This window comes from Ambystoma mexicanum, chromosome 8, assembly GCF_040938575.1.
Source record: "Ambystoma mexicanum isolate Mex_15411 chromosome 8, UKY_AmexF1_1, whole genome shotgun sequence".
NCBI classification, from domain to species: Eukaryota; Metazoa; Chordata; class Amphibia; order Caudata; family Ambystomatidae; genus Ambystoma; species Ambystoma mexicanum.
In genome coordinates this window covers 816,835,740-816,853,601 of record NC_090929.1, presented here as the reverse complement: position 1 = coordinate 816,853,601, position 17,862 = coordinate 816,835,740, and the positions used below count along the sequence as shown (strand labels likewise).

The following is a 17,862-nucleotide window of genomic DNA, read 5'->3' as shown; positions in this document are numbered from 1 at the left end:
CAGTGGTAACACAATGGCTCGGTAATGGCGGCTCATTGGCTAGGTGTGGGCAACACGGTGGCTAGATGTGGGCTGCACAATGGCTTGGTAAGGCAACACAACGGCTGCGCGAATGAGTCTAGGTACACAGGGTTCACTCAGATTCAGAAGTTAGGAGTGAGGCTAAAATGCATGTGCAAGCAGGTTTATCTAAAGTCAGGGATTCAAACGTAGGGCTAAGATGCATGTGCAAACAGGGTTCACTGAAATTCGGAGGTTGGAGGTAGGGCCTGGGTGGCAGATAACTGTGCGGCACCTAGATTAGCAGTACAGTGGGCTAAAAGCGCAAGGCAGAGCATCACCTAGATTTGAGACAGTACAGTAGGCTAAGATGCAGTACCTAGATTAGCAGTACATTAGGCTAAAAAACACGGAGCAGGGCATCACCTAGATTTGAGACAGCACAGTAGGCTAAGATGCAGTACCTAGATTAGCAGTACAGTAGGCTAAAAAACACGGAGCAGGGCATCACCTAGATTTGAGACAGCACAGTAGGCTAAGACGCAGTACCTAGATTAGCAGTACAGTAGGCTAAAAGGACCAAGTGACTAGGCGTGGCAAGGCTAGGGTCAGAGTAGTTCTAAGGGTCTGACGTCCCGCCGGGCCGTGGGAGGTATTGACAATATCTTTCATGTGGGAGAAGTATGCAGTAGCAGGCAGTAGGGTTAAGCAGTACGTGGAAATGCTGGGCAGAGGATCGAGTCAGCAGGCTAGGTGTGTTTATGGGATGCTGATAAGTTGTGGCCTCTACGGTAAATTTCACATGCATGATAAAAGTTACCTTGACAGGTTTGTGTTCGAGGTCCAGGGGGCCTTGCAGACGCAGAATCGGCAGTAAACGGGCATCAGCCTTATTCTCGCGGGCCTTGTTGGAGGCGGGCCGGCTATGCCTGCCGGCAGCCAATCCGGCTTAAGAGGGCAAGGCAGCCAATGGGCCGACTGTATGGCCTGTAGTGGGCCTGGCTAGGCTAAGCGAACTTCCAGGGTCGGGCGGGCGGCCTTGTTGAAAGGTCCTTCTAGAGTTTTTCTCTGCTCGCCAAACCAAGTTTGGTCTCTTTGTTCATTCGCCTTCGACGGGCTGTGGGAGTGAAACCCGCCTCTGGCTCCATAGTGTCTGGGGTAGGCAGGAAGTTAGGGAGGTGCCCGAAACTCCCTGTGCTTAGTCTCCTATGAGACCCAAATGCACTCTGTGACGATTGGCTGGCTGACTATCTGGCAAGGACAGCCACCCTGCTGGGTGAGTGACAGCTAGGCTGGAATGAATGGGAGAGAACTGAATAAAAGGCAAGTCTTTTGGCTTGGAAGGCAGAGTCGACCACTGGACGAAGGAACCAAAGAAGAGCTTGAAGAGGAAGGCTGCTGCAACTCCTGGACCATTGGTTTGCCCGGTGAAGCCCTGCTGCAGGTCTGCATCACCAAGTTCGCATCGACAGAGAAGCCCTGCAAGGACGACTTTTCCCTTTGAGTTGGTGGGACCAATCAACTCCCAAGTAAGCCACCTGGACACCCATCTCGGAGCTGGTTGAATTTCCTCAGAGCGCTGCAGGAAACCGTAAAGCCAGGGAGAGGGACACCAGTTTGTATGCGTTGCTTGTAAGCTGGCCTAAAGCTTAGAATATCCTCCGCACTCACACGAAGCAGGACTGACCAAGCCTGAACCCCCTCAGCAGAGTGCAGGACCCCAGACGTGAGGAAAGTCCACCTCGACAGCCAGGAACCGCTCTTATTGCTATTTGCTGTCCCGCAAGGAGCTGAAATGCGAAACAGCCACTGAAAGTAGAGTTTGCCAGTTGCCAGCTTTGACGGTGTCAGTACAGTGCAGGAGTCCCCCGACGTCCTCCCTCTTGTCCCCAAGACTGAGGCCCAGGAACAGAGATATCTGCAGAGCTGTACAGGAACAGAAGTCTTCAGCTGCCTCTTACTGTGGAAGTGCTTGTAACTTCTGCAACTCACAAGTCTCTCAGCTTGTGGCCCCACATTTGGTTCTTCTTTTTTATCAAAGACTCCTAAGAAATTGCGCAAAGACTTTTCCATTTACTTACCTGAAGTGCTGCATCCTATACAAAGACTTTGGCCTATTGAATTTGGCTTAGCCTCTTGAATTGAATGACTCTTCTAAGTGCTAACTGAAAGTATTTGCCCTGCTTATGAATATTTGTATATTCTTGTGTTCTAATAACCTTTGCCTTTTACTTACTTTTAAAGGGTATTCTGAATCCCAACAGTAAGGTATTAATGTCCCCAGTGCACCCTTGTTATTGAAGTCACCTGTGGGTGTAGGTTGTGCCTGCGGGCCATCCCAAAAGGGTCTAGTCGGATTCAGAAACTCAGTGTACAGTATTGAAGTATATTTGTGTTACTTTTCTATTGCTCCCATCTGAAGAAGGCTTTATAACTGACTGATAAATAAATTGTTTATGCCAGAAACCTTGAGTGTAAGAGTTTATTTGAATACCTGTAACTGTGAATCTTTAAAACTCCACTACAGCTCACATTTCCCCTCTTGAGATAAGCCTGGCTGCTCAACACACTACCAGAACTGTGCAGTACAAGCGTATACCAAAGGTTGCGTTGCCTATACCTGTAGTCCTAGTTGTTTGTTGTGTTCCCAGAGGGTACTGCATTCAAACTTTGCCTAACAAGGCACACTGTTGCTTACTTACCCCCCTCACTCTGATTTTCCCAGATTACTTAGTGGATTGTCTGGGGGTTGCTGGTGGCTCAGTTTTACACCATTTGTTGCTGTGAGAGGGGCCCAGGAGTTGCGGGTTAGAGGATGCTTCTGATAGACTGGAAATGCAGCCCATTTCAGAGAAGAAATGTAGAATCCACAGATGTAGACTCCTTCAGGTCACTTTACAGGTTGAAGGAAGGAGAGTTCCAACGTCTGTCTCCGCGCACATGCGACAACAGGCAGCTTTCCTTTCATAGTTACAGCAACTGCTCCAGGACAGGTTCACTTGATGGTGGAAAACTGAAATTTGGGGGAGAAGGCTGCTTGTGGCATTAGCAGGCAACCATCAAAGTTCCAGACCTCAATTTGGAATGGTGACGGTTCTTGTGGGGTAGCCCACGAGCGTGCTGGTCAGTCCACCGGGGCAGTCCAGGGACACTTCTGAAAGCTCTGAAGGACTGGATCCTCAAAGGCGTTAAAACTAGTTAGTCTCACAAGTCCAAAGGCTGAAGCCCACTTAGGGTCTTCATGGATCAGGCTGAGGAGCAGGGCTTCAGCGGGCTGGACATAGGAAGGGATTCTGGGCCACTTCAGGAGTCGTCTTTGGATCTTCTGCAGATATTTTTTCTTCAAGGGATTCTTGCCTCCAGCATCAATCTGAAGAAATGGCCTGCAGATGTCCTCTTCTTATACAAAATCCGATCTGGAAGCAAGTACAAGCCCACAAATGTTAAACAGCCAGTAATTGTCCAATCTGGGACAACTACTGGTTTCACATTTGTCCCACACCCAGTCTTTCTGGCACCATGGATGTGGACTGGAACTAAAATGCTCCAGCCCCCTTCCTGGGCCTCTCACTCACAAGACTCACCAGCCCACGAAAGCCACAGCTTTCCCGGGCAAGTGAATGAGGTATACTTTTTTGTTTTTTAACCGCAGGAAGAATGTCAAACTGCAATATGGCCAAAGAATACGTAAACATCTCGTGGCATGGCCATTTTAGGGCACTAGCCACATTTAGTAGCCAAATAGGGTAAACACAAATGTGCACACCAAAAATAATGCAAACACGGTACACATGTAACTGCTGCCACCAGCTTGTCTTTAGGCACATCTAAAAGTAACCAAAAATCCCAAGTGTAAAAAGCTAGGGTGATGCATAAGTAAGGTGCTGTGTGCAATGTTAAAAAGTACAAGAATCAAAAAGGAAAACATAGTTTCCCAGTACTGATAGTCTGAAGGACTGATTGGTTTCCCCATAACCATGGGCAAAAGGCACAAGGTAAGTCAAACTGAAGTATTTACTTCACTTCAAAAAGTCAGTACATTATCAAACATTGAGCTAAAAGAACGAGGTCCCGTAGGAATCTATGGAGGGAAAGTTGCAAAAAGAAATCTTTCCTAACACAACACATCCAGTCCAAAACGGAAGCCAACCCTCTCTTAAAATGTTAACATGGCAGAGTGGTCGGGGTTAACTCAAGGCAGGGGTTGCAGGTTGACAAAGCACAGAAAATACAGCAAGCTGATATACTGAAACACATACACATTTATTATGTTAAACAATTATAGACCTTGTTTAGCTATATAAGTACTTTAGCAACAGCGAACCACTAACCAGCAAACCACCTTCAGACAAAATGCACACTGGCTCCCAGTCCGGGACAGAATCTCCCTCAGATCTTTGGTCATCATTCATAAATGTCTCTCAAATGACGCTCCTAAGTACCTAGCAGACAGATTTAACAAACGGTTATCAGCCAGACCTACCTGAACCAAATACTCTCACTGCCTCAACATTCCCAAATACACCTTAAAAAAAGCAGGAGGGTCAAGGTTCCTGGTTCTAGCAGCGAAACAATGGAACGCTATCCTGCTCAACCTCAGAAACTAACCTTCGTTTGGACGTTCAGAGCAAAAACTAAATCTCGGCTCGCCAACAATAAATGCACTACTCTCTGATTGTTATGCCTGTAACCCTCTATTGCGACCACTATGTAACTTGGTCAACTGCACTTACATTCACTGTATTGTATATTTCAAAAAAATGCTTTTAACCTGTTGAAACTCATTTAAGTCTCTGGCATCCAGTTACCTCAGGGTTCGGTGTGCGGTACAAATAAGGAAACTAAACTAAACAGAGCGCACAGTATAAAAATACATAGTGTATTATGGAAATAATATATTTTCTGTGGTTGATGGTCTTCGGAAATGGCATTTCAGTCTAATTGTTGATCTTTGGGACTCTTAACAACTGTTGATTACCTAATTTTTGGATTTGTATCAATAACGAATACTCTGTTTTTATGTGTCTTCTTTATTGTCATATCATTGGACAAATCTTAGCGTTTTATGATCAATTTAGATTTGAGTCCTGGATTTTTTTTTAAAATTTCACATGAAACCATGTTTGTGGATGTTAATAATGTGATATATCGAGCGATTTTTGCATCCAACCATTGCTAGATGCGGTATACTGCCCAACTTGTACATCTTTAGCATATATATTTCCAAAATATTGTACAAAAGTAATGTTTGGTCTCCACACTTACTGCACATGTCTGATTAATGTTGCTTTACTAATAGTGGATGTTAACTATTCTGCATGCCTTTTCTCTGACCTACTAATTGTATTATCACTCTAGGCAGCAGACTGCGCAGGGAAGCTCTTTATTTTTCACACATCACTGCCTATTGCTGAAGCCCCAGGGAAGCTTAAAAACAGAGATGACAGGAAATTGATCGGCACTGACAAGGAGAAGGTGATGTGTGGCAAAACATGTTGGTCTTATTTGGATACCCTTTAAGAGATAGCAGTGAAATTGATATCTCCTTTTTCTTCCAGAACATTATTTCTGTTAAGAATGTTCATGCATTAGGGCATGCTGAACTTGGAATAATTAATATAATGCAGATAGCACTTTTATCCTGATTGCATCCTAGAGTAACAGTGTTGAGTTCCACCAGCTTGTTTTTTGGGTACAAAATTTACAGGAATGTGAGGTGTGTTGGGGAGGGGTTGGGGGGAGGGGTGTATGGTGTCTACTGTGGCATTAGTGTTAAAACATGCTTAGAACAGAGGAGCAGACATCCAGTTGATGGTAGTTTCTCCATCATCACATCTTCCTTTCTCTTATGCATTACTAAAGCATTCTAACCAGAACATCCTCTCTCTGCAGACATTGTTTCAACCACAGACAAGTTTCTACAGTAACCTGGCCAAGGACTGTGTCACTCAGGGATGCTGTGTGGACCTGTTTCTTTTTCCAAACCAATATTTGGATGTGGCAACACTGGGTCTGGTATCTCATCAAACTGGGGGTTCCATTTATAAGTACATGTTTTTCCAGGTAAGCCACTTAGTTGTCAACTATATAATGATGAATTCCAAATTTAAAAAAATAAATCGCAATGTGCTTTTTGTAGTTTCATAAAATGGCACCCACTTATTTCACCAACTATAGTATAAAAAGGTTTAACGATTAACACATGCATGTTATTTTTTTTCTTTCTATAATTCAGTTAAAACTGGAACGCTGGATGTTATGTTGGATATTATTTTATGTATTTGCATCTTTTTTTTAAATGTTTATATATTTTCAAAGAAACAACTATCTAATAAATACAAGTCGAAAAACTGTATATGCAATCCACATCATATCAAAATTATAAGAACTAAAATAATACTAAATTCTGCAGTAATACCACTTGAAAGTCGCAAAAAACACCGATACCCCCACAAATCTAAATCCAATCGCAAGACACAAAAAACACACACGGACCCAACCAAAAATACGAACAATCCTATACCCCACCCCCTCAAATATTCAGTAATATGCAATTGAAATTATCCATACAGCTCATTAAAGGATGCCCATAAATCCAAATACTCCTCCGTCCTACCCAGCTTCTAAAACATGACCTTATAAATATTAGGTAAAATCTGCAATTCATGCACCCACCTGTGGTTTCTTCCTCGTGCGTTTTTGCATCTTAAACATTTTTATATTGCTATGTTGCTCTTGTTTGTATCGGCTTCAAAACTAAATACATAGTTTGTCTGGTTTGATCGATTTTGGAAAAAAAGAAAAAAGCAGACTTACCTGCAATTCTACTTTAATCTTATTTTTAAGTACTGCTGTCAACATCGAAAATTCCTGCTTTATCTATCTTAGTGGTGCAGTGTGTGGTGCCCCCTGCTACACACACTGCTGAAAAATCATCACAGCCTGCCCTTTGAGTCAATCATTGATTTCAGACCTGTTTACATTATTTCCATTTCATCTTCTGCAGAGTTAGACATTGGGACTCATTATGAGTTTGGTGTGGCAAAAAAGCAGTGGTAATGAAGTTGGCACTGCATTACCACCAAACTTTGAGTTTGAAGATAAGGTGAAGGAAAAGGTTTCAGCAGAATGCTTGTGTTTAATTCCTCCAGTTTACCGTCCAAAAACAGCTGGCGGTAGTAAATCAGCTGAAATCCCCATGGAGTACTATGACCTACAAATAAATGGGGTCTTAACGCGGCCTACCACCACTTGCAAAACCGGCTGTAATTCCGCTGGATCAAGTGGCGGTAACAGTAAATCAGTTTTGGGGTATTTTGCCAGATTTACCACTGTAATTACACCAAACATGTAATGAAGGACATAGTCTTCTTTTTTTGTTTTGTTTCCAGGCCAAATAAACAGCAAGGGAAATGGTTTTCTCTTTCTATTCGGTTTCCCTTTATCTGTTCTGCACCATCTGAAATTATACTGGCCTCAATGCAAGAATTAAAAAAAACTATATTTGTATATCTAAAATAATAAAAACACTTTCTCTGCTTTGCTCTTGTTTGGAATTGTATTGAAAATGTGCTAAACTGTCTGTTTACATTTCTTTCTTCAATTTTGTACAGCACTCCAGTACTCCATTTCTGCTCTAGTACACGTATTGTCAAGTTAGACAAGCGGACTATTCTAAAGTATAGACAGTTCATTGTGCTCGCTACAGCCAATTTCTTATTCTTTAACAATTCACGGTTCCATGTGATAATGTCATTCTGAAAAAGTCGCCAGATAGGTGACTTTTTTTCTCTGTCCACTAACATTTTTTCCCCAAATATTCTAAGAGGGGCATAATTATATATTATTACCTTCAATCCTACAATATTTGGGGAAAGTGTTTGATTGCCTGAAGGGTGCATTTTTAAGGAAATGTCATAACCTGGCGGCCATTTTCACAGTGACATGGTAGCTGGATACCCAATTCACTAGGGATGCATCCATTCTAAGCAGCTGCATTGACAGGTGCTACATCCAGACAGTTTGCTATGAAGTCCCAATAAATCCTGAGCTTATTGTTTCCTACTTGGCCCCCAGAACCCTGTGTATCTGGAACTTGTAAGAGAACATGTTCTTATTCTGCTGACGTGGACATGTGCTAAAAGGATTTTACTTTACTGTAGGTTTACCTTTCAGAAAGAGCAATCAACGCCTTGGAAGAAGGTGTAAGGGGTCATAAATAAGTTGAACACCAGGTATTCATAGTCTCAAGTAAAGACATTTATTAAAACAAAAATGGGTTGGGAAACTGCCTAACTGACCCTATTATAAGAGGAATTTCCCTACCTAAAAATCAAAAGTAAGGATCAGTCTATGTCAGGAAGCCAGAAACTGAAAAACCTGTCGTTATGTCCAAAACGTCCTATTCTGACCCTTAAACTAGAACAAAACAACAAAGGGTGCAAGGAAAGTGTTCCGAACAAAAATGTAATGATGATTCCAACAAAAATGTTCTCCTAGGTAGAGACATTGGATTCAGAGGATGCCCTGGTTTCTTAATTAAGATGGCAAAAGTTTCACTTTAATTTAATAGTTCCTTTGTTTCTTTACTGGACTCACAAAGTTCTTGTTTAAATCACAAGTTTTGCAACAGTCTTTCTGTAGGATTTCCTTTAACTCCACAGATTGTCTGGCGTACTCCCCTGCCAGGAATCTTCATTCAATCTCATCCACATGGTATACGCGCCTCCCAGGATTCCTTTTATAATTCCTTTAATCACTCTCAATCACCTGGTATATTTGCCTGCTAGGATTTCTTTTAACTCTACAGATTGCCTGATATACGCCCCTGCCAGAAATGTCTCAATTCCCTGGTTCACTCGCCTGCTAGGATTTCTTTTAATAGTTACTTTCAGTACCCCTGGTGTACTCTCCAGCCAGGTACCTTTACATAACGTTTGGTATTTGCCTGCCTGGACTTCTCTTAATCGATTCACAGTTTCTTGGTGTTATGGAGAATTCTCAGAAATGTGCTAATTCCTCTCTACCTTTAAGACCCCCAGAACCTTTGCTGGATTTTGAGGACTTTAATTTTTTACCTGGAGTGAGTGAGACCCTTCTTTCCCACGCTTTCGTGTCTTTTTCTATGATTCAAACTCTGTTTCTTTTGGTTGTGGAGTCTGACAAACTCCATAGGCATCATCTTTTACATTGTGACACACAGCACCTTCCGTGCAGTGACACAGGGAAGTCTTTCAGATTTCTCAAAGGTTTAGACACCTTTCTCTTGGATAACTACTGTTTCCAAGAAGAGTAAAGTGAAATTGACTTTACTTACATTTGTAACTTTCTAGACCCAGCACACACAATCTTACAATTGGATGCTGGAGGGGTTACTTAGTATCCCCTTTGTCTATTTTCTCATTTAAACATTTGTTGTTACCCTTTCCTCGATGAATGGCTGGTCGCAGTGATTTACTTTCAACTACCGTGGTGTGCTTTTACCGCGGGCTGTGTTCGCAGCTACAGTAGAGCAGCCAAGGGTGCCATTTTTGTCAAATTGGCCCCAGTCGTCTTTTTTTGTTATTTCTTTGTGGAAAGGTCCTTCTTGAGATTTACTCTACGCCCCAAAACCAGGTTTGGTCCCTTTGTTTGTTTTGCCTTTGTCGGGATCCACAAGTGAAGCTTGCCTCTGGCTCCAGTATGTCTGGCAGTGGCAGGAAGTGAGGGAGGTGCCCGAAACTACCTGTGCTTAATCCCCTTGGTTACAGGAATGCAACCAAAGGTGATTGGCCGGCAGGCTGTCCGGCAAGGACAAGCCACCCTGCTGTATGACTTGGCAGCTAGGCTGGAATGAATGGGAGAAACCTGCATCAAAGACGTGGCTTTTTGGCTTGGAAGGCAGAGTCGACCACTGGATGAAGGAATCCGAAGAACAACTTGGAAGAGCCACCTGCTGCAACTGCTGGACCGTTGGTTTGCCCAGTGAAGCCCTGCTGCTGTGCTGAAGCTCTGAATGCGCATAGACTAGAGAAGCCCTGCAAGGACGACTTCTCCCCGTGAGTTGGTGGGACTAATCAACTCCAAAGTAAGCCCTTCTGGACATCCTCTCGAAGCTGGTTGTATTTTCACTACTGCTGCTGGAACCGAAGAGCCAGGGACCGGAACACCAGATTGTGTGCATTGCTTTTAAGTTGGCCAAGAGCTCCAGGAAGATCCTCCGGACTCCCCGAAGCAGGACTGACCGAGCCTGGGCCACCTCAACAGAGTGCTGGACCCCAGATGCAAGGAAAGCCCATCTCGACAGCCAAGAATCTGTGGTGTTGCCATTTGCTGAAACGCAAGGAACTGAAACCGCAAAGTGCCACTGAATAGAAGTTGGTTCTTTTCTGTCGCTGATCGTCCCATTGCAGTGCAGGAATCCTCCAGACGGCCTCCCTCTTGTCCCCACGACAGAGGCCCAGGAACACATGATCTGCAGAGCTGCACAGGAACAGAAGCCAGCTGGAACCATTTCTTCTAACCAAAAGGTACTGTACAGTCTAAGAGAAATTACCTCTTGTGTAGCCTCACTTGTTCTCATTTGAGATGTGTCTTGATCGCTTCTGTAGAGTTGCTAACAGCTTCTTTACCTCACAAGCCTAAACAGCTTGTGGCCCTCCTTTGATTTCTTCTCTTCTACAAAGACTTCTAAAACATTGTGCAAGACTTTTACCTCCCTCTAAGAAGTGCTTCAGCTCACCTAGACTTTTGCCCAATTGACTTTGGCCTAGCCTGGCTACCTGAATGACTCTTCTTCCCTCTGTGTTTGGTCTTCCTTCCAGAAAGGGGTTAACCTACTTTGCATTGGGGGTTTTCAAAAGTACTAACCTGCTTCAGAATATTTGTGTGATCTCTTGTTTTATTCTAATAACCCTTTTCTTTGACATACTCCTAAGTATTGCTCTAAATGCAACAGAGCTATATTAATGTCCAGTGTCCTACCTATTTAGGTCACGTGACGGTGTAGGAAGTGTCTGTGTGCCATCCCAAGTCGGTATTTGCTGATTTAGAGAAACTAAGTGTGTGTGTTTTGGAGGTATTTGTGTGTTGCTATTATATTGCTCCCTTCTGAAGAAGGCTTATTTAAACTGACCTCTTAAATTAATAATTGTTTAATCAAGAAACCTTGTGTGTAAGAGTTAATTTGGATACTTGTCACTGTGAATCTCTGTCTAATTCCCCTACTGCTCACATTGACCCCTATTGAGATACGGTTGGCTGCTCCGTCACACTACCAACCTGTGTAGTACAGACTTATACCAAAGGTTGGGTTCCTATTGCCAGGAGGCCAAGGTTGTTGTAGTGCACCCAAAGGGAACTTCTCCAAATCTTTCCTAACACTTTGTTATACAGATAGGGCCTATACCACGAGGTACTTGGTATATTTGCCTATTGTAGCACTTGCTTAAACGTCTCCCTCACAATGATATCCCATGCACCTGTATTGGATTGGGGTTTGTATTTGTACTTTGTCTTGACTGCATTCAAATAATCTTCTTAGGCTCGCTCCATCGTTAACAGTCTCCTATTTATCAAATATGGGCTGGCACTCTTGTCAGAACACCCCAGGGTCCCTCAACTTCTTTTGGCAGACTCGGCGGGCTCTTCCAGCATGTCCGTTTATGCCTGCGTCTTTGTGGAACAGCTGCTTTATTGTCTTTCCACACTGCAGTCAACGGAGGTCTCTCCAGCATTCTGTGCAGCTCTGCAGTCATACGCTGGCTTCCTCTCTTGGTCTGGACTAACGCTGCTTGCACTAGCGACCCAACACCACAGAGCTTCTGAGCCGCACCTTTTGTCTCCATGGCTTTTCATGCTAGTCTGCAGTGCCCCTCCTTCTGTCCCAGTAACCTTCTCTGTGTGTCTCGTGTTCTCGAACCTCTGCCTGGAGTCTACCGTCCTCTCATGCACTGCTCGACTTCTTAGAGCGGTCACCATCTTTAAATGTCTGCGCACGGTAGGCTTTGAAAATCTAGCCTGCGTTTTGTACTTTGGGCATTTGTCACTGCACAAACCCTCTCCTCTTCCTCCTTGTCTCAGAACCTGAGTGATAATGGGAGTTGGAGTCCATGGATGTCATTGGGCTTCTCCTTCTCTAATGGTTTTTCTCAAGATGTTTACAATAAGATACATTCGAAACAGAAGGTGGTATTTGTAAGTTGTGGGTGTTTGGGTTAAATGTGGGGGCCTGACTTAAATACCCTAAAGACAAAGTTTCTTGATTTCCTCTAAATGTGGGAACCGTTAAATGACAATATGCCATTAATGTGTTAGGTGTCAGAGGATCTTCCTTGGAGGAAAGGGGGTGAAAACTGCACTTCAATGAAGTCAGAACATCTCCCAGGTGGTAGTCTCCTCCCATGTGATCCATCCTTACAAAGCCGTCGCCAGAGTCAGGATCAGGTAGCGACTGCCTTCCCCTGGCCACATGGGAGGAGATCCCTACCAGGAATCCGTGATGACTCCACTGGATTCATCACACAGGGCACCTCCTATTTAATGCCTGGCTATCCAAAGGTTAAGTTTAGCCGATCAGTCAAGGCTATACTTTTAATAGGGGAAATGGGCAGACGGAATATCACACAAGTTATATAGGTAAGGCACAATCCCATTGTTTTAAAATAAACAATATTTGTATGAAGACATACAGAAGAACTAATAGCGGTGTGCAGCTGTGTGTTCTGTGAATCGTGTGAGGCTTTTATCTTTGCTGATTCTACGCTGCTGACCAAGTTGTTCATTGCTGGAGTCTGTCTTCCCTGGCTGTGGACTGGTGCCGGTGGAAGAGACAGCACAAGCCTTAAAAGCACACAGCTTGTGCGTAGCACACGCAGTGTGCTGCTGTTTGTTCCATGTTCCGGGGCTTAACGGCTTGGGGCCCTGGGAACAAATTGGAAGATTATTAGAATAAAGCTACTGTGCAGCTGAAAAGTTACTTACCCTGTTGGCCACGCCCACTGACCCGGTGTTGTTTAAATACTGCTGTCCATGCGCATTCGGCGCGTGCGCAATCAGCAAAGTGCGCTGATGGAATTGTGCTGGTAGGCTGATAAGCTGTCAGCTTTACCTACACCTTTCTATTCTGCTACTATAGTTTACTCTAAATCCATGCAGTACGTTTCCTGTTCTTGCCAGCAATCTGTATCTCTGACTCCTGTCTTTTAACAATCCGTAAGTAAGTAGCACACAATTCTTATGAGAAACGACTCGCGAGACAGCTTCGAGTGTTTCTTTGGTATCTTTTATGGCTTGCCGTTATAACTCTAGTCTAACGTCTATTACAATCATTCGATAGACATTAATGTCCCTTTTATCTTAACTAGTCTGTGAGTGTTAAGTTCCTTGTATTTACCTGGCTATATCATATGCTGTCCTGTTACAAGACCTTTTAATATCACGTCTGAATTAGTTTGAACTGTATTATTAGATTTGTTGCGAATATTGACCTCTCGTCTTGCTGCACAGTTCTAACAAGGCTCCCTTACGAAAAAGCGAATTTCTGTAACTCTCCAAGGAATCCTGTCCGAGGTCTGTATTACATCAAAGCATGTTTTGTACGCCAGATAATTACACATGCTACTTCAGCAGCAGCTGTCACTGCTCGTCTACCTTTACAAACGAACAAACCTACAACATCTACCCCGTTGGTCAAGAACCCTTCAGTTACACATACTGTTTGATCGTTGTGATTGAAGCAGTGGAAGAGTCTCCTCCAACAGCATATTTACCTATTGGCATCCCTATTCAATCTACTGCAGCAAAATATTTATCTTCTGATGTTAACATTGATGACATCTCGTTCGATATCACGACCGATTCGGTCGCCTCGAATTTGTGCGCTGTCGCATTAGCAGTTCCTGTTACTTCTGCTAGGACTCAGTCCATGTGATACTGTTTTGTTGGTTGCCAGTGATGGGGTCGAAAACAAAAGGATAGAATGCCTTTTGATCGACAGTCAAAGGATCAAAAAAAAGGGTCGAATTTTTTTTAACATTTTTTTTCATGGGGGTGTCCCCCCCCCCCCAGCTCCCCATTTTCTTTATTAAATACATTTTTTTACCAACCCAAACTAAAAAATATATATAAATACATTTTTAAAAAATTCGACCTTTTTTTCGATCCTTTTGCATTCGAGCAAAAGGTCATTCGATCCTTTTTTTTTCGATCTTTTGACTGGACAGCTGTTTTATCCACCTCTCCTGATGGAAATCATGATGTTACAATACCCACTGATGAAGTAGAATATATAGGCGACCTAATAAACACTTCTTGCTCAATTGATTCTCTCAGCATTGATCCACAACATTTACATGACCCCCTGACCTTAACTGTAGAAAATCATATACAGAACCCTAATGATAAGCCTCAAATTGATGACTGTCCTGTATCTGAACTTGTTGACCCCTCTACTGATTTTAGAGATTATAAAGATTCTCTCACTGAACCTTCCGACCCTAATGATAGGAGTAATACTAGTATGTCATCCAATGATATGTTCTTAGCATTTGAAAACCTTCTCACAATTTTAATTTCGAAATGTGAGAATAAACTTGATTTACAATCTGTATTTTATCAGGGTATTTTCCTGACTCCAATAACTTTTTTCAGATTCTTTTGCCTCTCATTCTTCCAATGCTATTCGCTCAACTAACAAAGTTACCTCCCGCCCTAAAAGGCTTAATAGAAAAAAAGGTAGCTCCTGTATCACAAGCATTTATGTATGCTAAAAGACCTAAATCTTTGACATGTAATTAATGATCTGCACTCTATAGCTTTACCTACTAACTCGAGTGGAACTCTAAACACTGCTATAATTTAGCAATTAAACTGTTAAGAACACTACCTCTGCATCCTCTAATTCAAATATGACTATTCCTACTGGTTTCCCCCTTCTAGTAAATCTATTACAGCCATACCCCCTCCTACTCTGCCCCCTCTACTAGGTTGTCCCCTTAATAATATGTTCAATCCACTTTTCCCGAGCATTGTACTTCGGTAGCATAATCGGACGCAAATGTAAGCTGTACTTCTAATATTGAGAAACCTTTACATTCAAATACATTTTCCATCAAAGCACTCCAGGTTGAATCTGTGTTCAACACTGAAGTGTCTCCACTGCTTAACCGTTGTAAGATTTTGAGTATTATCCACTCAGTTCTACCTTTGCTAATCATTAAAACAGAAGATATAAAAATCATAGATCAAATCGAGCATGTGACATCTAGTATTTCAAACATTTGGTTTAGCTCTGAAGATGTCATTTCGTATGTGCTGAACTTTGAAGACAAATTGTTTCAATTAGGTTATAAATGTAAAATTGTGTATATACAGGATGAGAAACATCCCCTTTCCCCAGTGAATGTTGGGGTACCAACAAAAAAAAATATATCAGTACGTCTATAAACACAAATGGTGTTTAATGTAAGACTGGGCTGTCAAAATAAAACAATGGGAAGTGAAGTGTGCTCTCATCCACACGTTACACCTGTCGCACCTCAAATACCCCAGGTCTTAAGCAATATATCTGACCGTACTGCTGTGAATTCCAATTCTCCTTTAGTAACCCCATGTGATGGCTTTTGGCAATGGCTGTCTGTTGCCTTTAAGGCGGGTTTTGGGTTGCAGCTACGGTGACCCCCCAGTGCTTTACTCGTGGAACACACAAGGCTTTTCCCACTTGTTTGAAGATGAAGGGCTTTGGTCAGCTGTTGATGTGTTTACTATACTGACATTGCAAGAGACCTGGCTGACAGACCATAGAGTTGGACGGACGCAAGACTATCCAAAAGGTTGCAATTAAAGGACCTAAAGGCTGTCCAAAAGCCAGTCTTATCTGTTTCCCATCCATGGCAAATTCAGGATATTCGTGAATCCACAGACTGTTCTTGGAGGTCTCTTAGGTTGCCTTGAGGTCTCTTTTTTTGATTGTCTATGATCCCCCTGGTCATTCCTTTACTAAATTAAATGTTGGCATAGTTAAGAACATGCTAGAAAAACACGGAATTGGCAAGCCACAGATAATCGTTGGCTATTTTAATGCTGACATCCATATTAATTAACCTTTCCACGAAACCTTAACTACTTCTGCACCTATTAGATCGAGGAGGAATGGACTTAAAGTAAAATGATGGTCCTCTATGTTCTCCAGCATGGGATCTGGCATGGATTCACATGCTCATGAATATTCCCCGCCGTCAGGCTGGGAATCCTCAGTAAAAGAAAAAAAATCAGTTTCAGTAATTTCTGATCTGTATTTCTCCTACCAACCAATCACTCAGCTCTGGGTCATACTGCCCCTAGGCAATGACTGCCCTCTACCTAAGCCCCTCCTCTGGCAGCATCCTCAGATTTTTACTGCACGTTCAAGTGGTGGGAGTCCTCATGCTTAGCTCTCGAGCTTTTACTGCAACTTTCACTTTTTGGAAGAGTTTTACTCTATTTTCCAGTCAATCGAGCCTGTGTGCTTCATCGATCACCCTTCTGATTAACGGGGACCCATTTTTCAGATTCTTCAGCGCCCCTCAAGGGCGGATTTCGCCGAGTTTCTTCGTGGAGGCTTCCAGAAGATTCTTCAGGCCTACACCGCGTGGATCATGTCAGACGAGAAGGATTCCCCTTCTCTTGTCAAGCTTTGCACCGACTGCGATTTGCATAATGTTTACATGGACGACAAACATTCCCAGTGCCTGTACTGCCTGTACCCAACGCACAAGAAGGAAGATTGTGCGTTTTGCCGTGAACTCTGGAAACGCACGTTGAAGGATCGGCGTAAACGGCTGTAAGAGTGGCTGCAGACCCAAGGCCTCTGCACCGGGTGGTTCTCAGGGGCATGCCTCTCCCGGATCCGGGAAAGCTGAGCGGGCTTCTAAATCCTTTGAGTGCTCCCCTCCTGCTGTGGTCCAACAAAAGGCCAAGCACTGCGAGTTCGTTACCGGCGGGAGCGCCGTTGCGGCAGGCTCCTCTGCCACCAGGGTGCGCTCGACATCCCCAGCTGCCTCGGTCTCCAGTCAACGCTCTGGATCTTCATCCAAGAGGAAGTCTGATCACCCGGACAAGCTAAAGGTGGCCTCAGAGACGGCCAAAGAGAAGACCAAACCAAGGTACGGCGTCCGGCCTACCCTCGGCAGAGAAGGCCAAAAAGGACTGAGGCTCCCACTCGACCCCTAAGGAGGAGGCCAAGCAGGACAAGGTGTCCGGGACGACCACGAAGGCCAAGTAGGACAAGGGGCCTGGCCTGACCGGGAAGGCCCCGGTGCACCAGACGAAGGCGGTGCCTTCCATCGAGGTGGTGGTAGCATCGCTTTCGAAGGCTGCGGGGTGAACCCGCAGGGCGCCCTTCCTAAGGCAAGAGTGTCCCTCCCTCCCAGAAGGGAGGCTGCGTTCCAGCCTGTTAAGATGGATTTCTGAACTCTGACCTGGTGGGCAGAGGCCAGCCTAGTTTCTTGGAACAGGGTAACCTTCTGGACAAGCCAGACAAATCAAGGTAGCTATGGCGGCGGTCAAGACTAGGTCTCAGGAGGGGTGAGGGTGACTGAAAGACCTCAGTGAGCACACAGAGTAAAGGACACTTACAAATCACTCACAGTCAGGTGTATATATGTAAAAAATACAAATACATTTATTCCAAGACCTTTGCAATTCAACACAGTAAGAAAATCACAGCAATACTATTACACCAACACAATCTTATCTATACACATATATACAAGACCAATGGGTTCCAAAGGATGAATGCACCAAATTGGTCCACAACCTAAACAGGAAAGGAAGCAGGCAGTTCAAATAGTCTTTAGGCCCTTATGTATCAAATACAATCCTAACTGAAAGGCAGTCCAATCCCTA

The 17,862-nt window shown here is 43.7% G+C and overlaps 1 protein-coding gene across 3 annotated transcripts in view; it reads left to right on the top strand.

The window, feature by feature from the left end:
• SEC24C (SEC24 homolog C, COPII coat complex component) overlaps positions 1–17,862 on the top strand; it is a 1,750,167-nt gene that overhangs the window by 1,160,732 nt on the left and 571,573 nt on the right. For all 3 annotated transcript variants that reach the window (XM_069610689.1, XM_069610688.1, XM_069610687.1), the window contains 2 exons: positions 5,359–5,475; positions 5,893–6,063. In XM_069610689.1, the coding sequence (XP_069466790.1) occupies positions 5,359–5,475; positions 5,893–6,063 (288 nt within the window). The remainder of the gene's footprint in view (positions 1–5,358; positions 5,476–5,892; positions 6,064–17,862) is intronic.